The sequence below is a fragment of the Equus caballus genome, chromosome 11 (assembly GCF_041296265.1).
Source record: "Equus caballus isolate H_3958 breed thoroughbred chromosome 11, TB-T2T, whole genome shotgun sequence".
In the NCBI taxonomy this organism is placed as follows: domain Eukaryota; kingdom Metazoa; phylum Chordata; class Mammalia; order Perissodactyla; family Equidae; genus Equus; species Equus caballus.
The window spans coordinates 30,420,553-30,445,656 of record NC_091694.1 but is presented as its reverse complement, the minus strand read 5'-3'; the positions used below and the strand labels follow the sequence as shown (position 1 = coordinate 30,445,656).

The 25,104-nt window shown below is 39.8% G+C and overlaps 1 protein-coding gene across 7 annotated transcripts in view; it reads right to left on the bottom strand.

Moving 5' to 3' along the window:
- Positions 1-19,202, bottom strand: part of PCTP (phosphatidylcholine transfer protein) — a 40,931-nt gene extending 21,729 nt beyond the window's left edge. For 2 of the 7 annotated variants that reach the window (XM_001500249.6, XM_023652823.2), the window contains exon 1: positions 16,004-19,202. In XM_001500249.6, coding sequence (XP_001500299.3) covers positions 16,004-16,144 — 141 coding nt within the window. In that variant the 5' untranslated portion in view covers positions 16,145-19,202. Of the gene's footprint in view, positions 1-14,497; positions 14,724-15,682; positions 15,907-16,003 lie in introns of those variants that run through there. The other 5 variants (XM_023652824.2, XM_070226358.1, XM_070226360.1 and 2 more) reach the window with 5 other exon arrangements.
- Between the last annotated feature and the right edge of the window lie 5,902 nt (positions 19,203-25,104).

The following is a 25,104-nucleotide window of genomic DNA, read 5'->3' as shown; positions in this document are numbered from 1 at the left end:
TTGACAAGATCCAACAGCCATTTATGATAAAAACTCTGAACAAAATGGGCATAGAAGGAAACTACCTCAACATAATAAAGGCCATATACGACAAACCCATAGCCAACATCATACTCAATGGGCAAAAACTGAACCCCATCCCCCTGAAAACAGGAATGAGACAAGGATGCCCTCTATCACCACTCTTATTTAACATAGTACTGGAGGTCCTGGCCAGAGCAATCAGGCAAGAAAAAGGAATAAAAGGAATCCAAATAGGGAGGGAAGAAGTGAAACTCTCGCTGTTTGCAGACGACATGATCTTATACATAGAAAACCCCAAGAATCCATTGGAATCCATTGGAAAACTGTTAGAAGTAATCAACAACTACAGCAAAGTTGCAGGGTATAAAATCAATTTGCATAAATCAGTAGTATTTCTATACTCCAGTAATGAACCAACAGAAAAAGAACTCAAGAATACAATACCATTCACAATCGCAACAAAAAGAATAAAATACCTTGGGGTAAATTTAACTAAGGAAGTGAAGGACCTATATAATGAAAATTACAAGGCCTTTCTGAGAGAATTGGATGATGACATAAGGAGATGGAAAGACATTCCATGTACATGGATTGGAAGAATAAACATAGTTAAAATGTCCATTCTACCTAAAGCAATCTACAGATTCAACGCCATCCCAATCAGAATCCCAATGACATTCTTTACAGAATTAGAACAAAGAATCCTAAAATTCATATGGGGCAACAAAAGACCCCGAATTTCTAAAGCAATCCTGAGAAAAAAGAACAAAATGGGAGGCATCACAATCCCTGACTTCAAAACATACTACAAAGCTACAGTAATCAAAACAGCATGGTACTGGTACAAAAACAGGTGCACAGATCAATGGAACAGAATTGAAAGCCCAGAAATAAAACCACACATCTATGGACAGCTTATCTTTGACAAAGGAGCTGAGGGCATACAATGGAGAAAAGAAAGTCTTTTCAACAAACGGTGCTGGGAAAACTGGAAAGCCACATGTAAAAGAATGAAAATTGACCATTCTTTTTCACCATTCACCAAAATAAACTCAAAATGGATTAAAGACCTAAAGGTGAGACCTGAAACCATAAGGCTTCTGGAAGAAAACGTAGGCAGTACACTCTTTGACATCAGTATTAAAAGGATCTTTTCGGACACCATGCCTTCTCAGAGAAGGGAAACAATAGAAAGAATAAACAAGTGGGACTTCATCAGATTAAAGAGCTTCTTCAAGGCAAATGAAAACAGGATTGAAACAAAAAAACAACCCACTAACTGGGAAAAAATATTTGCAAGTCATATATCTGACAAAGGCTTAATATCCATAATATATAAAGAACTCTCGCAACTCAACAACAAAACATCAAACAACCCAATCAAAAAATGGGCTGGAGACATGAACAGACATTTCTCCAAAGAAGATATACGGATGGCCAATAGGCACATGAAAAGATGCTCATCATCGCTGATCATCAGGGAAATGCAAATCAAAACTACACTAAGATATCACCTTACACCCATTAGAATGACGAAAATACCTAAAAATAATAGCAACAAATGTTGGAGAGGTTGCGGAGAAAAAGGAACCCTCATACACTGCTGGTGGGAATGCAAACTGGTGCAGCCACTATGGAAAACAGTACGGAGATTCCTCAAAAAATTAAAAATAGAACTACCATACGATCCAGCCATCCCACTACTGGGTATTTATCCAAAGAACTTGAAGTCAGCAATCCCAAAAGTCCTATGCACCCCAATGTTTATTGCAGCACTGTTTACAATAGCCAAGACGTGGAAGCAACCTAAGTGTTCAGCAACAGACGAATGGATAAAGAAGATGTGGTACATATATACAATGGAATACTACTCAGCTGCAAAACAGAACAAAATCATTCCATTTGCAATAACATGGACGGACCTTGAGAGAATTATGTTAAGTGAAATAAGCCAGCGAGAGAAAGATAATCTGTGTATGACTCCACTCATATGAGGAATTTAAAATTATGGACTAAGAACAGTTTAGTGGATACCAGGGGAAATGTGGGGTGGGGGGTGGGCACAAAGGGTGAAGTGGTGCACCTACAACATGACTGACAAACATTAATGTACAATTGAAATTTCACAAGATTGTAACCTATCAATAACTCAATAAAAAAAATTTTAAAAAAATTTAAAAAAAAAGAAATATATAAAATTCAACTTTTTAGTGTGGTTTTTGGCAAATAAAATTTATTGAAGTGAAAAAAAATTTTTAAAAACTGAAGGAATTCAGCAGCAGCAGTCTTACTCCAGAAAAAATGTTAAAAGAAGATTTTCAAGGAGAAAAAAGTCATATAGGTCAGAAACTCATATCTACATAACAGAAAAAGGGCCTGTTTCATTGTCTTAAAGCTTCTTGAAAGTATGAACTTTGTCTTATTCATCAGGTATCCCCAGGGCTTAGCACAATGCCAGGCACACAACAGGTCCTGAAAGACCACTTGAATGAAAACATGAGCAAATGTTCTGGAGTGATCTTTTCACTAGGGTACATTCAGAGAACCCAAAGGTAGCTATGGAAACATATCTATCCTAAATTAAATGGCAAGATAAGGTAGTGTTATATATCTATAAGCTTTTCTGTGTCTTCAAAACACATTAAAAGTCCCAGGCTAAAATTCAAAGTTTCATATTTACATGAATTCTCCCTTTCTTATAAGAACATCTTCATTTGCATAATTTCCCTGAAGGGTAAAATAGCCTCCCAAAATAATGTCAGGGAATGGTGAGCTTGAGGAATTACAAACTATTCCTATGGGAGAGTCTCCTAGACTTCTCCTTCCACCCATAGGTGGTAACTCTGATGTCAACAGCAGGTTGGAAGACCAGGCAAGAACCATCTTCCATTTGGAATTGCCCCTGATTCAGTTCCTGGTTCACCCAGATATTGGAATGATATTATGTCCAAGGATCCAGAAGGTCCAAATGCTTCCTTACAAGTCACCTCTTCTCTCAAAGGGTTCCCAAGGCCCAAAGAACAGCAGAGTTTTGCTTTATGAATAGCTACCTTCTGTAAACTCCATGCAGGGATGGGATGAAAAACAGGGTGAAAGCATGAAGCTTTGCTTTATACCTGGTGACAGAAGTGAAGGGTCCTACCCACCCCTCTCCCTCATTCTCCCAAATCTCAATCTTGGGCCCAGCATTCTCATACTGCCTCATACCACATGCTCATCCTGAGAGAAGTAAGGAGAGGGAGAACTGAGGCTCTAACGTATCTATCCAGTTGTATGCTCAGGGAGAGGAAAAGAAGAGAGGGAGAGAGTGCTGGCCTTGGTCTGTGGCAGGAAGTAGAGGAATGCCACACATGGGTCTCAGCTCTAAGACATGGTGGCCCTGCCCACTACTAAAATATGGCTCAATAAGTGTCCTGGGTTCAATAATTGTCCTATCAATCACACTGGTAACTACTCCTCCCTTAGCAGAGAGGTAAAGGGTGGAAGAAGGGGGCAGAATAGTCTTGTAATCCTGAAGTAAAGAAGCTCAGCATGCAAAGTGGATTATGATCCCACTTGTGGGAAGGGCTGTGGAAGCTTCTCACCTGTTGAGGAAAATCTGTCCTTATAGGAAGGAATCTGTGCCTCCCTCCTAAAGGCCAAACTTTCTCTCAGCCCAGCTGGCTAAACACAGAGGTTCCCCAGTGATGCCAGGCTCTAAGTATTTCAGTAGTTCAACAGCATAGAAAGAACAGTCCCTGGGACAGAACTGTCTGCTCTCACCAAACTCTTTGATTAGATCTATGAAAAGACAAAGACACAATATGGGCAGTCCCCTCTCACAGTGACAGACATTTAGATTTAAAAACATAAGAAGCCAAGACATCGGCTAGGTCTTTTCAGTCCAACATTTACTTGGCCTAAATCGAAGATGTGAACTTCTGCACGCTGGTTTCACATTGCCTACTGGCATGTCACGGTGACTATTGGCATGGCAATGCAGCCCAAAGCTCAGGCAAGACCTGACTGCAGATCACTGGGAAAGCATTTATAAGTGGCCTTTCTCTATTGGGGAACTTCTTGGCACTGCATTCATTCCCAAGTGGCCATTAATTTAAAAATGAGGGAAAGGGAGTCTTAAAATGGGCATTGCTTTTGTCTTAAGATACTCTTTTTTTCTCACTCATTCCTTTCAGTTTCCATTGCTTCTCCTCTCTAGGGCACCCTCTTGCCTCTCAATCTCAGAACCCCCTGAGCACCATGCTAGAGGCTCCCCATACATCAGTGGTTCTCAAAGTATGGTCCCTGGACTAGTAGCTTCAGTATCACTTGACAACTGATTAGAAATATCAGTATCACTTGACAACTGATTAGAAATAAAATAAAATGCAAAAAAAAAAAGAAAAAAATATATAAGGCAAACTCTCACACTCCACACCAGAACCACTGCATCAGAAACTGGGAGTAGAGCCTGGATTCTGAATTTTAACATGGCCTGCAGGAGATTCCGATGCATGCTCAAGTTTGAGAACCACTCTGCCACATATCATTTCATTCAAGGATTGCTGAAAGGTCAAGAATTGTGAAAGGTAAGTATTATCTTTGTTTTGCAAATGAGGATTCTGAGATTTCAAAATGAAAAAGTAACTGCCCAACATCACCCAGTAGAAGGTGGGGTCTGGACATTGACCATTCTACAGCCTCAGTTTCCCCCAGTCCTATGGCCTCTGGTTCTTCCTGGAAAACAAGGTAAGGTCAGCCTGGCTCAGAGACTTTGTACTCAATGTTCCCTCTACTTCAGTGGTTTAAAACCCAGCATGCTCAGGGGCTGGCACCGTGGCTGAGTGGTTAAGTTCACATGCTCCGCTGCAGGCGGCCCAGTGTTTCATTGGTTCGAATCCTGGGCGCGGACATGGCACTGCTCATCAAACCACACTGAGGCAGCATCCCACATGCCATAACTAGAAGGACCCACAACGAAGAATATACAACTATGTAGTGGAGGGTTTGGGGAGAAAAAGGAAAAAAGAAAATCTTTTAAAAAAAAGAAAAACCCAGCATGCTCATTTGAATTTCCTGGGAAGCTTAGACATTAAAAGCAAAGCCAAGAGTGACATCAGCATTATGGCAGAGTGAGTTGTTCCCTCTGCCTCTCTCCTCTAAGTTACAACCAAATGGACATTCATTAACCAATAGAGGATCCCCAGCACAACATAACAGTATGCCTGAGACATCCACACAGCTATACTTCTGAAGGTGGGTGCACTGGACCCCTGAGAAGCAGTGGAACTAAGGGAGTGGACCCCTCCCCCACACCAGTGACAGCAATCTAGGTCAGGGATCCTTACACAGCTGCTGGTGTGACTGTGAGTGGAGGTGGGGGCAGCCCAGCCCACACATGAATGCTTTTGGAGTAATAGTGTGGCCCATGGGTGCACCCACCCACTGTGGCAGCCCCACCCACATGAATGCTCCCCACCAAGTGGCGGTGGCTCAGCTCACACAAAGGCACACCACATGTCAAGGGCAGTGGCCCAGCCCCTGTGAAGGAGCCCTGCCCACCTAGCACAGCAGCCTGGCTAGACCTGTCCGCCTAATGCAGTGGCCTGGCCTGCAGAAAGGTACCCCACTTGTGCCCTGTTTGCATGAGCACAACAGACCCACCAAGCACAGCTGCCTGGCCGCAACCCACCCACCAAGCACAGTGGCCTCACCTGTGTGAGCATGACCCACTGAGTGGCTGCAGCCAACCCTTGTTAATGCAGAGCAGTTCGACTAGCACAACTACAAGCAGAAAGGGTGGGAAGAGAAAACCTACCAGCAGTAGGGCTGAATACAAGTCCTATCCCCAGGACCCTGCCAGCTACAGTGACACCTGTGAACACAGAACCCTTGACAGCAGTGCAACCAGCACTCCAAGAGAACCCAGGAACAGCAGCATAGGTAGTGCGTGGGACAGCCACATCGGAGTCCATGGAGAGACCGTGGAGGAACATGAGACCCAGGGGACCAGAACTGAAGTAACCAAAGCTGTACCCAAATAAGAAAAGGTGATTAGTACCACAAATGCACCAGCAGAGCATCAATTCATCCAACACCATGAAGAACTACAGTAACACTGCAGAACAAAAGGAAAATGGCAACTCTCCAGAAACCAAACCTCAAATCACAGAAGACTACAATCTAACTGATAGAGAATGCAAAATAGCTATCATAAAGAAATTCAACAAGTTGCAAGAAAACTCAGATAGACAGTTCAATGAAATCAGGAATAAAATTAATGAGCAGAAGGAATACTTCACCAAAGAGATTGAAGCTCTAAAAAAAAACTAAAACAGAAATTCTGGATATGAGGGACACAATTAATGAGATAAAAAATAATGTAGAAAGCATAAAAAATAGACTAGACTTTATGAAATTAGTGACCTCGCAGATAGAAATCTAGAAATGCTTCAGGTGGAGAAGGAGAGAGAACTAAGATTTTTTTTAAAATGAATAAATTCTTTGAGAAATATCCTTCTCAATTAGGAAAAGGAACCTAAGGATTATAGGTATCCCAGAGGAAGAAGAGAAGGAGAAAGGAGCAGAAAGCTGGTTCAAAGAAATAATAGCTGCAAAATCCCCAAACCTGGGAAAGGAACTGGACATACAAGCACATGAAGCCAACAGAACTCCTAATTACATCAATGCAAAAAGACCTTCTCCAAGGCATATAATAGTAAAACCAGCAAAAGTCAATGACAAGGAAAAAATATTAAGGAGAGCAAGAGAGAAGAAAATAACCCACAAGGGAACTACCATCAGACTTTCAGCAGATTTCTCAGCAGAAACCTTACAGGCTAGAAGAGAATGGAATGATAAATTCAAATCACTAAAAGACCAAAACTATCAACCCAGAATACCCTATCCAGTGAAATTATCCTTCAGATATGACAGAGAAACAAAAGCTTTCCAAGATAACCGAAAGCTGAGGGAGCTCAGTACCACTAGACTTGCCTTACAGGAAATGATAAAGGAAGCCCTCCTACCTGAAACACAAAGGCAAAGGTTTACAAAGCTTTGAGCAAGGAGATAGACAAGGTCAGAAAATTGCAGCTCTCTAACAGAATAGGGTAACAAACAATTATAACATAAAAGATAAAGGGAAAGAAAGCATCAAAAATAACTATAAACACTTGAACTTAGTCACAAACTCACAACACAAAAAAGAATAATCTGTGACAACAGTTACACAGAAGGGGAACAGGGAAGGGATGGAACCTGCTTAGGATAATGGAGATAAGAGGCTATCAGAAAATAGACTATCTCATATATGAAATATTTAACACAAACCTCATGGTAACCATTAAGCAAAAAACCTGAGCAGAGTTACAAATCATCAATAAAGAGAAAACTGAGAACATCATCACAGAAAACCACCAAACTGAAATGGCAATCAGAAATAAAGAGGAGGGGCCGGCCCAGTGGTGTAGTGGTTAAGTGCGCATGTTCTGCTTTGGCAGCCCGGGGTTTGCCGGTTCAGATCCCTGGTGCAGACATGGCACAGCTTGGCAAGCCATGCTGTGGCAGGCATCCCACATATAAAGTAGAGGAAGATGGGCACGGGTGTGAGCTCAGGGCCAGCCTTCCTCAGCAAAAAGAGGAGGACTGGGGGCAGATGTTAGCTCAGGGCTAATCTTCCTCAAAGAAAAAGAAATAAAGAAAGGGGAAAAGAAACAATGGAAATACAGAACAACTGGAAAACAAGAGATAAAATGGCAGTAATAAGCTCTCATATATCAATAATCACTGTAAATGTAAATGGATTGAATTCACCAATCAAAAGACACAGAATGGCTGGATGGATTAAAAAACAAGACTCAACAATATGCTGCCTCCAGGAACACATCTCAGCTCTAAAGACAAACATGGGCTCAAGAGTGAAGGGATGGAAGATGATACTGCAAACAAATGACATGCAAAAGAAAGGAGGAGTAGCCATACTTATATCAGACAAAGCATACTGCAAGATAAAAAAAAATATAATGAGAGACAAAGAGGGGTAGTATACAATGGTAAAAAGGACACTCCAGCAAGAGGACATAACACTTATTAATATATATGCATCTAACACAGGAGCACCAGTTTATAAACCAAGTATTAAGAGATCTAAAAGGAGAAATTAACAGCAACACAAAAATAGTTGGGAACACCAACACCCCACTTACATCAATGTATAGATCATCCAGACAGAAAGTCAACAGGGAAACAGTGGCCTTAAATAACACTAGACCAGATGGACTTAATAGATATATATAACACTCCATCCAAAAAGAGCAGAATATACATTCTTCTCAAGTGCACATGGAACATTCTCAAAGATAGACCATATGTTGGGAAGCAAGGCAAGCCTTGATAAATTTAAGAAGACTGAAATCATATCAAGCATCTTTTCTGACCACAATGCTATGAAACTGGAAATCAACTACAAGAAAAAAGCTGGGAAAGTCACAAATATGTGGAGTCTAAAATACGTGCTACTGAACAACAATTGGATCAATGAAGAAATAAAAGGAAACCTCAAAAAATGCCTGGAGACAAATGAAAATGAAAACACAACATACCAACTCTTATGAGATGCAGCAAAAGTAGTACTAAGAAGGAAATTTACAGCAATACAGGCCTACCTCAACAAACAAGAAAAATCTCAAATAAGTAATCTTAAACTACACACAACAGAACCAGAAAAAGACGAACAAACAAAGCCCAAAGTCAGCAGAAGGAGGAAAATAATAAAAATTAGAGCAGAAATAAATGAAATAGAGACAAAAAAAATCATTGAAATTAAGACCTGGTTCTTTGAGAAGATAAACAAAATTGACAAACCCTTGGCCAGACTCACTAAGACAAAAAGAGACGGCACAAATAAATAAAATTAAAAATGAAAGAGGAGAAATTACAACAGATATGACAGAAATACAAAGGATTTTAGGAGAATACTATGAAAAATTATAGGCCATCAAATTGCATAAACTAGAAGAAATGGATAAATTCTTAGTGTCATACAACCTCCCAAAACTGAATCAAGAAGAAATAGAGAATCTGAATAGACCAACCACAAGTAAAGAGATAGAAACAGCAATCAAAAATCTCCCAAAAACAAAAGTCCAGGATCAAATGGCTTCTCTAGAGAATTCTACCAATCATCCAAAGAAGAGTTAATACCTATCCTTCTCAAACTATTCCAAAAAAATTAAAGAAGACAGAATGCTTCCTAACTCACTCTATAAGGCCAACATTACCCTGATACCAAAACCAGAGAAGGACAACACAAAGAAGGATAATTACAGGGCAATATTGGTGATGAACATAGATACAGAAATCCTCAACAAAATGTTGGCAAATCGAATACAGCAATATATTAAAAGGATCATACACCATGACTAAGTGGGATTTATACCAAGGATGCAGGGATGGTTCAACATCTGCAAATCAATCAATGTGATACACCACATTAACAAAATGAGGAATAAATATCACACAATCATCTCAATAGATGCAGAGAAAGCATTTGGCAAGATCCAACATCGATTTATGACAAAAACTCTCAATAAAATGGGTAGAGAAGGAAAGCACCTCAACTTAATAAAGGCCATATATGACAAACCCACAGCCAACATCATACTCAATGGTGAAAATCTGAAAGCCCTGAGAACAGGAACAAGACAAGGGTGCCCACTCTTGCCACTCCTATTCAAAACAGTACTGGAAGTTTTACCAGAGCAATTAGGCAAAAAAAGAAATAAAAGGGATCCAAATTGCAAAGGAAGGAGTAAAACTCTCACCGTTTGCAGATGACATGATTCTATACATAAAAAACCCTAAGGAATACACCAGAAAACTATAGAAATAATTAACAAATACAACAAAGTTTCAGGGACCAAATCAACATAAAAATCAGTTGCATTTCTATACATTAATAATGAACTGGCAGAAAGAGAAGTCAAGAATACAGTCCCATTTACAATCACAAGAATAAAATATCCAGGAATAAATTTAACCAAGGAGGTGAAAACCTATACATCGAAAACTATAAGGCATTGTGGGGCCGGCCTGGTGGCGCAGCAGTTAAGTTCACACGTTGCGCTTTGGTGGCCTGGGGTTCACCGGTTTGGATACCGGGCGCGGACATGGCACCACTTGGCATGCCATGCTGTGTCAGGCGTCCCACGTATAAAGTAGAGGAAGATGGGCATGGATGTTAGCTCAGGGCCAATCTTCCTCAGCAAAAAGAGGAGGATTGGCAGCAGTTAGCTCAGGGCTAATCTTCCTAAAAAAAAAAACTATAAGACATTATTAAAGAAATACAAGAAAACACAAAGAAATGGAAAGATATTCTATGCTCATGGATTGGATGAATTAAAAGAGCTAAAATGTCCATATTACCTAAAGCAATTGACAGATTCAGTGCAATGCCAATCAGAATCCCAATGATTCTTCACAGAAAGAGAACAAAGAATCCTAAAATTTATATGTAACAACAAAAGACTCTGAAGAGCCAAAGCATCCCTGAGAAAAACGAACAAAGCTGGAGGTATCACAATCCCTGACTTCAAAACATATTACAAAACTATAGTAATCAAAAAAGCATGTTACTGGCACAAATACGGACACACAGATCAATGGAACAGAACTGAAAGCCCAGAAATAAGACCACACATCTATGGACAGCTAATCTTCGACAAACGCACCAAGAATATACAATGGAGAAAGGAAAGTCTTTTCAATAAACAGTGTTGGGGAAACTGGAGAGGCATGTGCCATGGAATGAAAGCAGACCATTGTCTTGTCTCATAGACAAAAATTAACTCAAAATGGATTAAAGACTTGAATGTAAGACCTGAAACCCTAAAACTCCTAGAAGAAAATATAGGCAGTACACTCTTTGACAGCAGTCTTAGGAGTATCTTTTCACATGCCATGTCTACTCAGGAATGGGAAATAAAAGAGAAAATAAACAAATGGGACTATATCAGACTAAAAAGCTTCTGCAAGGCAAAGGAAATCATGAACAAAATGAAAAGACAACCCACCAAGTGGAAGAAAATATTTGCAAATCATGTATCCAAGAAGGGATTAATTTCCAAAGTATATACAGAACTCATATAACTCAACAACAAAAACAACCCAACTAAAAAATGGGCAGAGGATATGAACAGACATTTTTCCAAAGAAGATATACAGACGGCCATCACATGTGAAAAGATGTTTAATATCACTAATTATTAGGGAAATGCAAATCAAAACCACAATGAGATATCACCTCACACCCATCAGAATGGCTATAATTAACGAGACAAAAAATAACAAATGTTGGAGAGGATATGGAGAAAAGTGAATCCTCATATCTTGCTGGTGGGAATGCAAATGAGTGTAGCCACTATGGAAAACAGTATGGAGATTCCTCAAAAAATTAAAAATAGAAATACCATATGACTCAGCTATCCCACCACTGGGTATTTAACCAAAGGACATGAAATCAACAATTCAAAGAGATTTTTGCATCCCTCTGTTCATCACAGCATTGTTCACAATAACCAAAATGTGGAAGCAACCTAAGTACCCATCACTGAATGAATGGATAAAAAAGATGAGGTATATACACACAATGGAATACTACTCAGCCATAAAAAAGACAAAATTGTGACATTTGCAAAAACACAAATGGACCTTGAGGTATTATGCTGAGTGAAATAAGCCAGACAGAGAAAGACAAAGACCACGTGATTTCACTCACATGTGGAAGATAAACAAACTCATGGACAAAGAGAACAGATTAGTGGTTACCAGAGGGGAAGAGGCTTGGGGGGTGGGCAAAAGGGGTAAAGGGGCACATATGTATGGCAACAGATAAAAACTAGACTACTGGTGGTGAGCATGACACAGTATATGCAGAAATTGATAAACAATAATGTACACCTGAAATTATACAATGTTACAAGCCAATATGATCTCAAAATACTTAAATACTTAAATAATTTTTAAAAATAAATAAATAAATTACTTACAAGGCCAAACAAACAAACCGACAACAACAAAATCCATTCTATTTTGAAGCACTTCAAACATACACAAATGTAGAGAACAGAATAGTCAGCTTCTATATGAAAGGAGAGCTTTTCAGAAAGACTATCTAATCCCCACCACAGACCACGTAAATCTGAGACTTGGGGTAGGGCTTGGTGATGCTCATGTCCTTGAGCTTTGAGAAACACTCTCTGGTGCATTTCTCCTCCAGATACCCGCATGACTCAACCTCTCCTCACTTCTATCTCCACTTACATGTGACCTCCATGGAGGGGCTTTCCAAACTCCCTTATCTAAAAGACACCACATCGCCCCTGGCTACCCCTGCCACACCATCTCTGTGACTTTATTGCACTTTACTTTCTTCACAGCATTTTTCACCTGGCATTTTCTTATATACTATGGGTTTATTCTCATCAGTGAATATGGTTCATTCTTCAAGGAGCTCACTCACTGAGGCAGCAGCTCCATCCTCTGTTCCCTGCTCATCCCATTGCCTGCGAGGGCATTAACACATGGGAGGCACTTGATCAATATTTCCTGAAGGAATAAATGAATGATAGCAGTGCTGAGCTTAGATTTTAACCCAGGACTATTCACCTCAAAAACCCATGCTCTTCCCACAATACCACATGGCAGCTCTGGACTAGTTTTGCTTAGCTTCCAGAAAGAGAACAGGGGCTGGCCTGGTGGCGCAGTGATTAAGTGGGCATGTTCTGCTTCTTGGTGGCCCTGGGTTTGCTGGTTCGGATCCCGGGTGCGGACATGGCACCGCTTGGCAAAAGCCATGCTGTGGTAGGTGTCCCACATATAAAGTGGAGGAAGATGGGAATGGATGTTAGCTCAGGGCCAGTCTTCCTTGGCAAAAAGAGGAGGATTGGCAGTAGTTAGCTCAGGGCTAATCTTCCTCAAAAAAAAAAAAAAAAAAGAGAGAATACAGTTCTTGCCTTGAAACAAGCTGTATATTTGGTATTGAGTTTATCAAAGTAGTAGACTGGTTGATGTCTAGTTACTAGTTATGAGATCTTATGTGACTCACTTAACAACTCGGAGTCTTATTTCCATCTGTAAAATAGGAAATAATCCTGCACCTGCCTATCTTCCAGATTTGTTGAGAGGGATAAATGAAAACTTGTATGCGACAGCATTTTGTAAATTAACACACCATGTAAAGCTAAGTTATTACCGTTACAACCTGGGGAGGGAAAAAGAGAAGAAGAGAAGGAAACAGAGTAGGCAAAGAAAGTAGAATAAAGAAAACAAAGGAAAAAATGATGGTGTTGGACAGAATGGTTTTGATGAACCTTTCTAAGTTTAAATTTCTATCATTTAATAAAAAGAGAGAAAATGAAAAAGTATCAAAACATTATATATCAAAAGTAGCAATTTGTCCAAGAACAAGATCAGAATTGTGTTTACTAAGAAGCAGCCACAATATTTTTTTTATTTTAAAATATAATTTACTTGTTACAATGAAAACTCTTTCAAGTGCCTCTACACTTATTTCAGTGGTTTCAAAACCTGTAATAGTAACTTTGTTATATCATCATTTAGATCATGATCACAGCTCACTATGGCTTCTTAGCCAATCATAGATGACTACACATGATCCAGACACATAGTAGGTTATTTCTCAGGGAGCAGCCAGCCTGGTGGACTGGAATAGGCATAGTGTGGAACAAGCTGAATTCACTTGTGATGTAGAGCAGTGTTCAGAAGAAAAGATTGACTAACGAGATTAGATGGAATTCTCTTCCAGGGAGAAAGTAAAGGATGGGAGTCAACCTGGAAAGAAAATGAGGTTTTAGCAAAGTGGGTCAGAAAATGAGGTTTTAGCAAAATGCTGGATAATGCTAGAACCCACTGAGGGTTCTAGGAAAGGGCTTTTACTTGGATTCAACAGGGCTCTTAACATTTTAGTAAAATGAAGACCAAAGTGACTATGGGGCAATGACACTCCATCCCAGCTGCTGAGGCTCCAGGGCACACCTACGGGAATCTTATGGCCCTCCAAATTTATCAAAGTTCTCTGGGAGCACTTGTAACTTACATCAGTGTACCATGCCTACCTTCATTCCCAGAACAGGTCGAAATGAGTCCTGTCTTACAGTAGGGTTCACAGGGAGAAGAACTATTCAGAATACCACTCACATCCTCCCCACAAGAGGGAGGTGGGCCCTGCTACAGAACAATACACAATGGAAACAACACACAACGCACAATACAAAGCAGGTCACTCTGTGTTGGCACACAGGCAGTGGATGTTGTGGGACAAAAGGCACAAAAGCAAAACAGCACAGGCCAATGCAGGGAGGGAGGTGGAGTGGTCTGGGTTGTATGGATGATGTTGTAAGGAGATGTATGGATGAGTCATGGGAGCTAAAGCTGGAAATGTGAGTTGGGACCAAACTAGTTCTGTGGAGCCCACCTGGCAGCATTTGCCTTCTTTCAGAGAGACAATGCAGGAGCGTGTTTACGGCACAGGTCTGGCGCTGGTCAGCTGAGTCCCGATCCCAGTTTGAATCTTGAGCTATCAACGTAACCTTTCCATATATTCCTTTCCACATAGGTACAAAGGTAGTAATCATATCGTAGTACCTTACGTGAGGGTTCATGTGAGGGTTGAGTAAGTCAGCACCTGCAAAGCACTGTGTCTGGAACATAAGAAAGCACAAAATGAGTTCGCTGTTACAAAGGTTATTATTATTAGTTCTGCAATCAACAGTGCACTGAAAGGAGAGCAGTAAGATCACAGCCTCTCTTTCAGGTGCTTGATCTGTAATGTGTAGGATGGAAGGGATCAGAGAGGGGGACGGGACACTAGTTAAGAGGTCACTGCAATTCTGGTGAGAGGTGACACCTAAAGTGACAAACATAAAGGAAAGAAGGGGAAGGGAAGCAGCCAGATGGCAGACATGTCTGAGCGGTCCAACTGACAAAACTAGGCAAGTGCCTGGAGGCGGCAGATAAGGAAAATGAAATGGACGGAGAGAAGATAAAACGATTTTGTCTGAAAACAAGTGCATTTTTTGCACCAAGGTAACCGTTGCAATTACACGAGGAAATTAATTCTGCTTGCTCCACACCGTGAGCCTCTTGTTCATCTTGTGATACCCAATGGCCCTGGACATTCAGAGCTCCTCCCTGCTCTAACCCTGTAATACTCTGGTCCTCTGCCAGGAAACCTCAACTGCACTTACCTCGCCTAAAGGTCACTTTTAACCTATTTGCCATACAACTACTACCACACAGAGCAACTGATGACAGGGCTCAGGTGCAATGCGATCCTTCCACCTAGATGGCTATCCGGTTCCAAAGGACTCCGAGAACACCCCGGGTCTTGCTTAATAACCAACTCCATTCCTCCTCTGCTTTCTCCCTGAAGCTTCGGACTAAAGTTATCAAGCGCAGCTTACAAGGAAGGGGCAGCAGCCAAAAGCAGCCAGTCACCAAAACGACTAGAGATAATAGTAGGTCCCTCTCGCCACACGCCTGTCCACACACACTTGCCACCCTGTTCATCCAGTCTCTGAGAAGTCCAGCCTCTTTCCCACCTGTGTTCAAACCCGAGGATACTGCCCCCGCCCCCAACACACACACCATTGGCACCCACCCGGGAGGCTGATCCATGTCTCCCACGGGCAAGCGCGTGGGGCTAAGAATCAGCAGACCCACTTTCTAATTTTATCATTAACTTCTGAAAAACCACTTCCCCGTCGGGCCTCAGACCTGAGGCTGATTTCTGAAGCCCTCTCAGCCCCCCGCGATCTGCCCAGGGCTAAGTCAGACGGAGGCTTCGCCCCTGCGCTCGCTCCTCCCCGCAGCAGAAGGCCCGCCCCGGGCCTGACTTCCGCGGCTGCAGCTCCACCCTCCCGGCGGGGAGGCTGGCCCGGCTGACGGCAGCCCTGTGGGCCTCAGCCGGGCAGGCCGCTACCTGGTCCCGCAGCCGGTAGAAGCGAAGGCCCAAGGCCTCCATCAGCAGCTCCCAGTCGGCGCCGGCCAGCACGGGCTGCTTGAGCTCGGCGCAGGCCTCCCAGAACTGCTCCTCCGAGAACCCGCTGACCGCCCCGGCCATCCTTCCGCAGCCGCAGCTCCTCGGCCAGCAGGCTAGGCCGCCGACAGGCTCGGTACAGGTCCGGGGCCCGGGCGAGAGGGGCCAGCGTGATTGGCAGGGAACGGAGGAGTGATAGGAGAGGTGGCGGGACTTTATGGGGAAAGAGGAGCCTAGAGGGAGGCAGAGCCGGGGAGGGGCGGGTCTAGAAAAGTGGGCGGGGCTGAGCAAGACACGGGGTGGATGGAAAAGAAGTAAAACTAGTGAAAAATTGGACTTGATCTGGGAGAAGATGGAGGAGCTAGGGAAGTGGGAAGGCTTTTAGACCGACGGGAAAAAGAAAACACTAATGTGTTCTCAGAAACACCTCAGTTGCCCATCTCATACTCCTCCCCACCCGCATACCTTCCAAACCTGCTTGGGTGTCTTTTTTCCCTTCTCTGAAGCAAGTAAGGAAGTTCTCTGAGCGCTTTGGCAGACTTAGGAGGTGAGATGGACAGAAATGCTTGAAACTCTCAGGGGCATATTTCGCTATAATTTCTATTCGTTCTGTTATGCATTAAAAACATTATTCTGAGAAGGGGGTCCGTGGAATGCACCAGAAGCCCAAGGGGGTCCATGGCACAAACACAGTTAAGGAACCTAACGCATAATGGATCTACAGGGTAAGTTACCACCCTAGAGGGTGAAACATGATCTAAAAGATATCATGGTTTCCACCCAGGATTTCTGCAGCTTGCATAATTCAGATCTTTGCACAACTCAAGCATCTTTCTGTTCCCTCAGGCCCCTTGGGTATTACTGTATTTCCTACCAGCAGACTGTACTTGGCTTTGAATAATGTAGGTAGTGTAAACTTCAAAACAACGTATCAGCACATGGATGCCAATAAACTCTGGAAACCCCTGTTTCCTGATCTGTAAAATGGGGTATGAATTGTGCCACCAGTTAGAATGGAGGAGGTGACTACCTAAAATGAACGTGGAACATGTTTGCACAATGCCTATCAAAGTAAATGTTCACTAAAAATTTCCACTTGTTTTACATCACTATGTTGAAATGTTTCTCCTTCTGTACTTGAAAGAAAGCCCTGAAGTTGGTGGCAAACTCTATGTTTCTACCAATTTCCAAGAAGAGAAATAAGATCAGACATGGCAGCATAGATAAGTTACGTCTTTATCCAATCAAATGCTGGTTCGGTCTTGTTTTGTGAGGATGGGAGGAGGGAGGTGGTTTTTCCCTGGACTAAATGCACAAGAGATCAGAGACATACTTTCCTAATGTTTTTATAATGCCCTTTAAGTTCTCTCTTCTTTATAACAACTATGTTATATTTAAACTAAAATTCAATTGCTTAAAAAAAGCAATTTCATCAAATACCATTAGTTATGAAGTATTTTCCAATATCTTCAAGGAATCCCATTATGAAGGTGAGCTTTGATGAAGCTACACCTTTATCACTATATGGCAATAGATTAATGAAGATAAGAGTATAAATGACGTTATGCAAGATATAAGATATAAAGCGGGAAATTTAAATTGTATTTATTACATGTGTTTAAAAGTGTTTACCTACTAAATTCAGAAGGTAAATAAATATATATTTAGGTATGTTGAGATTTATACCTGTGTTTACTTTATTACAGTTAATGAAGAAAGGATCATATTAGGAAATAGTTATTTTGTGCAATCTCAGAGGTCTAGAAAAGGCTTGGAATGAGGTCTAGAAAGGCGTGTTCTCCCTCAGCACCTGCCTATTGTAATAGGCCTGCCTGTTTCCTTTGTAAGAGACACTCTCTAGAGGAACTTCCAGCAGCATGACAGCTGAAGCTCCTGGCCTCAAACATAGAAATGCTAGAGAAAATATACCAAAGATAGTCTTAAATCTTTAGCTGAAAATAAAGAAAAGGTACACTCCAGATTTCAGAAGGGGAAGAGAGAATCAAAGCTGGGAACACAAGCCCCCAGATGTCATTAGAAGGGACGACTACTTCCCACCCCACCCCCTCCACCCCATGTTTCTGTGTGGAGGAACTTCCTTCCTTTAGAGTAATGCTTCTGGCCTCACTCGTTCACTCACTCTTTCTCAGGAGAGGAGGGGTGATTTAAATGGTTGGTAAGTTTGGGAGAAGGGACTGCTAGGTGTGTCTAGATTAATCCCATCTGGCTCCTCCTTTTTGGCACCTGTCTACTTGTCAAAAATACGCATTCTCGTCTGCCCTCGGTTATATAGTAAATTCAAGAGGTCATGCTCTGCCACCAGAATTGAGATTTTTCAATGCTGCCTGTGCCTGAGGAGCAAGTTTGGTTATAGGCAGAGTGCTGTAGTTCTGTTGTTGCCAAGGACCCAAGTTCTATTCTAGAAACTGCATTATTGTAATAAAGGTGACATGCTAATCTCCCTTGTCTGCCTTTAGCATCAGTCTCTAAATTGATTCAGAACACAGGTAGGGAAGAGAGGAATATATTTGGGGCTTCCTAAAATCTCAACAGACAGATGCTATAAGGGCTGGGGTTCTAATACTCACACATGGACTGAAGAATGGCACTGGGCCACAACTGGTGAGAAGTTGAAGCGGGGACTCCTTCATAAAGCCTGGATCCTCAAAAAGTTATCCCTTCCATTCCAAGGAAACCAGGAAATCCCATCTGTAGACCATGGAGCCCTCCAGGAGGTTCATACTTTTCCTGAAGCACTAGGTAGAAACAAGAAAAATGTAACTGGAAGAAACCAGACCCCAAGCCAATGCCAGAGATGGGATCTAAATTTGTGTTACCCGCACTGTATGGGAGCCACAAGGAGATAAATTAACGCAAAATCTGATTCGGGACCATAGAAACCCCTGGGACTCTGCCAGAATCAAGACCAGGGACACTTTCACAACTAGGACACGAGGAATTACCCAAGCAAGAACACCCACAGAAGATGCATGTACAAAAGTGAGTTATGGAGGCCTAAGGAAACAACTCTCTGTGTGAAAGAGTTAGCAGATGTGCAAACAGGACAATCAGAACCAAAGAATTACAGGTAACAGACTAATATGAGTCATTTATTTAATATGTATTTATGATAATTAAAGAAAGAAAAGAGGATCTAGAAACCATAATAAAAGAACAAAACACTAAGAAAAAGATAAATGAATTTGAAAAGAGCCAAATAGAGCTTCTACCAATGAAAAACATCGTCATTAAAATTAGAAACTTAAAGAGAGGTAAATAGTTGTCCTGTCACAGTTCAAGAGAAATAAGAGAATAAGAAAGTGGCTTATGAGGAAATTCCCCAGAAAGCAGCAGACAGATATAAAAATGTGGAAAACATGAAAGTTTAATTAAGGGACATGAAATATACATCGAAAAGGTCAAATGTTTCTACTGGATTTCCAAAAGAAGAGAATGGAGAGATTAGGAGATGGAGTGGATAGGTGGGGAGGAAATAGACAAATAGACGTATAAAAACAAAGTGGAACTAAAATTCTAAACAACGAAATCCTAAAACTGGGGAGGGTAAGGTTAGAGTTTTGTTTAGGAGGTAGATAAGAGACACTGATTGTTTTGGTCTCCTGTGCATGTTAAAATTCAGTGGAATGAACTTTCAAAATGCAATAATAGGAAAACAAACCAGTAAAAATGGGCAAAATATTTAAACAGACGTTTCACCAAAGAAGATATACTGGTGGCAAATAAGAATGTGAAAAGATACTCAACATCGTTTGTTATTAGGATGATGTAAATTAAAATCACAGTGAGGTACTGCTATGCACTTATTAGAATGGCTAAAATTAAAAAGATTGATCAAAGCAGGTGTTGGCAAGTATGTGAAAGAAACAGAACTCTCATACATTGCTGGTAGGAATGTAAATGGTACAAACAGTTTGTCAATGGGTGAATTGATAAAAGAAATTGTGACATATCTGTCAATGAAGTACTACTCAGCAATAAAATTTTAAATGATTAAAATGTGTACATGAGTGTGTGTATTATATAATATATAATTATGTTGTATAATTTGCATTATGGAATGTGTGCAAGTTAGCATAAATAATTCAATTTAGGAGTGAAATAGCATGATACTTGCAATTTATGTTCAAATAGTTTGGTAAAAAAAATTTGTGTAATTGATATATGGATAGAAAAAGCAAAAGTAACAAAATATAAACAATTGATGAATTTAAGTGAAGGGTAGGCATATTTTTATTCTATTGCTTCAAATTTTCTGCATAGTTGAAATTATTCAAAATAGAAATTTTGAGAAAACCCAGTTATATATGTTTATAGGAGACATAACTGAAGTATAATTACTCAGAAAATGTAGAGGTAAAGGTATGGAAAATATACACAAGCAAACCCTAAACGAAAGGAAGCTGGTGTGGCTCTAAAAATATCAGACAAAAGAGACTTTTAGGCAAGAAAAAAATTAATAGAAAGAAGTTCATGAGTTAATGATAAAGAACAGAACTCTTCAGGAATTCTGAATGCTTAAATTTATATTCATTTCACAACATAATCTCAAATAGTATGGCAAAAATTGTCATCAGTACGTACAAGGAGAAACCAGCAAATTCACAATCATATTAGAACACTTTAAGGCTCTTTTCTAAGAAATGGATTGGTCAAACAGACAAAAAATTGGTAAAGATATGGAGCACTTAAGGGTATAATTCATATGCTTGATCGAAAGAGCATTCATAGGACCCTATACACAATAAATAGGACACACTTATTTGGAAACTCTCATAAAGCATTCATTAAAATTGATGATCCTGTAAGCAACAAAGATGTTTTCAATGAACACGAAAGAATCAATATCATTCTCTGATAACAATGCAGAAAATAAACAGAAATAAAAAAGAAACAAAAATAGCCAATACCCATGCCACCACAGATTGGAAAACTACAAAACAAAATAAAACAAATGCACACTTGCTCCAGGAAACTAGCCATCGATTAACGCTCTGTATCAAATTCCTTTCTGCTTAAAATACCTACAGGGTTGTAATTTTCTGCACTTACATCTGACTGATACCATATTCAAATTCTGGAATATTTAATATTTTAAAGATGGTAATTCAAACAATAAATCCAATGAGATTTTAACAAAGTCCAGTAAGAGTGCTTGAGGAACTTCAAACACCAAGTCTAAAATTCACAGGAAAAGTGTAAGAAACAAGGAATCTGAAAAAGTAGAAAGCAATTTATAAAAGTAGGGAGAAAAAAAGAGGAAACCTGTTCTATCAGATATTAGAATTTATAATAAAGAAAATAGTGTGATATGGACCCAAGTCTAAGGAAAAAAATAGTAAAACAATGAAAGAACTTTTGCCTAACCCTAACAATCTAATCCTAACCCTAACTTTCTAACCCTATCCTTTCTAACCACAACCCTAACCCTAATCCTAACACTAAACCTAACCCTAACTGTCTAACCCTATCCCTCTAACCCTAACCCTAACCCTCACAGTCTAACCCTAACCCTAACCCTAACTCTCTAACCCTATCCCTCTAACCCTAACCATAACCAAATCAACATGTATATTGAAACTTAGCATGTGAGAGAGAATGGACAATTTAAAAATGATGTTGGAATGATTGAGTATCCTTTTACAAAAATAAGATTCCTATATCATATCAGACACAAACAAATTCCAGATGCATAAAAGAACTAATTGCATAAGGCAAAATGTTGAAATTTTTAGAAAATAATAGAGGAGTAAGCTTTTATGACCTAAGAGTTAAAAAAAAGATTTCTTGTAGAAATAAAACAGCACAAACCATATAAGAAAAGATTAATTGTTGTCTACATTAAAAAGCAAGAACTCCTGTTCAACTACATACTACAAATAAGTGAAAACCCAACACAAATGGTGGAAGACATTTGTTACTCACAAAGCCAACAAAGGATCGATATTGAAGATATGCATAGAACTCCTAGAAATCAACAAGAAAGACCCAAGTAATGCAATTGAACGTATGAACAGTGCAAAAACCCAAATGACATATAAACACATAAAAAGTTGTTCAACTTCCTTAGTAATTGGGGAAATACAGGATAAATTATGCCATTTGATTTACATAAAATTGACAAAAACTAAAAAATTAGGTGTCGGTGAATAGACAGGGCAATGAAACCTCTGATGTAAAATGTTCTGGTTAAAGTGCAAACAATAGTTTGAAATGCAACTTGAAAAGACCTATTGCATTTGAGGATACACACACTGTCTGGCCCAGAATTCCACTTCTCGGAGCATACCTGAGAGAATGGCTGCTATTGCCTAAGGATTGTTTTAGTGGCAAAAAATTGGAAACAATGTAAATATCCACCAACCAGAGAATGAACAAATAAATAGTGGTATATTCATTACATATCTTTTGAAATTACAAAACAATCTATTTGTATATCATGGGTAAATCTTGAAAACACTGTTGAATGAAGAAAGCAAGTTGCAGAAGGATGCACAGAGTAAGAGACTTTATAGTGTTTATGGAGTAAACATGCTCTGGAAACTTAAAAATGTGCATGGGAAGGATTCCCATTAACTTCAACAGTAGCTGTAACATTTTATTTCTTTAAAAAATTATCAAACATATAAGGCACAATATTAATGATCATGCTGGGTAGTGGGTTCATGAATGTTATATTATTCTCTGACTTTTCTTTATATTTTAATTTGTGTAATTTAAACAAATGAAAAAAGTAATTCTAAAAAAGTATAATACTCTAATTGCCACGCGAAATAGCAGAAGAAAAAGAAAAACACCATTCTGGAATACGATGAAAAATGCATGAGTGAATGAATAAATGAATGTTCTCAAGTGCCTAACTTTGCACAGAGAACACACACGGATTACCTGTTGTGATCGGTCAGTGTTTTATTTTTTTAAATTGGGGGACTAAACATATTCTGTTATTTACTAGTAAAAGGTCTTAGGCACCAAGCAAATGAGAAGTGAATGGAATATATGGTATCCTAGATAAAACATCTGGGTAAAGATCAGAACTTCTCACTTTCCTGAGGGATGTGTTTCACAGCACAGAACTAATATGGTTGTGGATTCCCAAGATAGAGCTGTGGTCGCAAAAACTAGCTTTGCCCTCAAAAGTTCTGGGTTCTAGTTACTTTAAAAACTGGACAAATCACTTTAATTTTTAAAAACTGCTTATTCAACAGTGATATAAAAATGTTAATACCTATCTCAAGAATTTGCTGAGCAAATTACACAGATAACACAAAGAAAAACATTCTGTAGAGGCTGGCCCAGTTGCCTAGTGGTTAAATTCGTGCACTCTGCCTTGGCAGCCTAGGGTTTGCAGGTTCAGATCCTGGGTGCGGGCCTACATACTGCTCATCAAGCCATGCTGTGGTGGCATCCCACATGGAAGAACCAGTAGGACTTACAACTAGGATATACAACTACGTGCTGGGGCTTTGGGGAGGAAAAAAAAGAATAAGATTGGCAACAGATGTTAGCTCAGGGCCAATCTTCCTCACCAAAAAAAAGCAAAGCTTTAAAAAAAAGAGAGAGAGAGAGAAATTCTCTGCTATGATTTAAAAAAAGAAAAAGCACTCTGTAAAGTGAAAGTGAACATTTACAGAATGTATCATCTCAATAGGTATCTCTAAGTTCTGTGGCTAAGCTGATTTTAATCTGTTTCAATGACCATCCAAACCAGTTTAGTTCTGTTCTGGCCAACTTGGACTGTTGAATGCCTGCTCCTATTTAAATGCTCAACATTGTTATTTTGCTAGAGGGATGGGGACATAGGTGATGATGCTGTTACTGGGCTCCAAAGCTTATAAAATAATAACCTGTAAGTCATTTAATAATGTTTTAAACTCACCAGATATTCATTATGAACGAGAAACTATGCTATGTTTTCATTTAATCCCCACAATAACACTCTGAAATCAATTCTATTATAATCTCCATGTTTTACATGAAGAAACTGAAGTTTAGAGAAATAAAGTAACTTGTCCAAGGTCACACGCATAGGTCAAAGGTGAAGCTGAGGCTTGGAGCCAGTTCTGTCAGATTCTAGAGCCTACTTCCTCGTGTCTAGGTCAACTATGACTGATGTAAGATCTATGGACGTGAAGCATGAACACAGCTTCTAACCCAATTATGTCTGTAAAGGTTTCCACTCCTAAAAGATTTTATGAACCATTATAGCCATAAAACTATAAAATTTAATGCTGAAAAATGATTTTGATATCACCTTTAGTTTATCCTCCTATTTATTTATTCATATACTCATTTGTTTGATAAATATTTATTGATCCTTGATCAATATCTATCAAACAAATGACTATATTAATAGATAAAGAATAAATTAAAGGCAGTAACTAAATTCTCCTCAAGTACAAGATTTTATGCTTTTATGACCATCACAGCTCTCGTTGGGTACAAAGATACGCAAGATGCAAATTCTCATCCTTAGCTTGCCAACCACATGAACATAATGAAGTAGAGAAATTATTTTATGTATACGTTATATATTATCCAGTCCATCACTTTTATAGATGAGAGAATTGAGGCAAAAACCTTGAATAATAACTTGATTATTCATTTAGTCAAAACATACTGTCACAGATCTGGAAAGACTGAGGGTCCCTACTATATTTCACCTGCTAATATAAATACAAGAAAACGTGCAAATCAGGTGTTAGGAAAGAAGAGTTTATAGTTTTGCTTGTTAAGACAAGTACTTTATGTGAATTTTATTAATGAAATTGACAGTTTAGGAAACTAAGTTTTTTTGGATCCTGGGAGGGATGAGAGAATAAAGCCATCAACCATCTTCCTTCCAGTAAGGGGATGCCAGGTCAAGCTGTATTGTATTACGACGTCCCTTCCGCTGCCCTGACTGAACACCACAGGGGATCCAAGTTTAGCACTAGGCTGTTTCAGACCAAGAGTCTAGGGTTTCGCTTGAACTATGATCCCCAGGTGCAGAGCTGCATTCTCATATTATTGTACGTAAATATCAG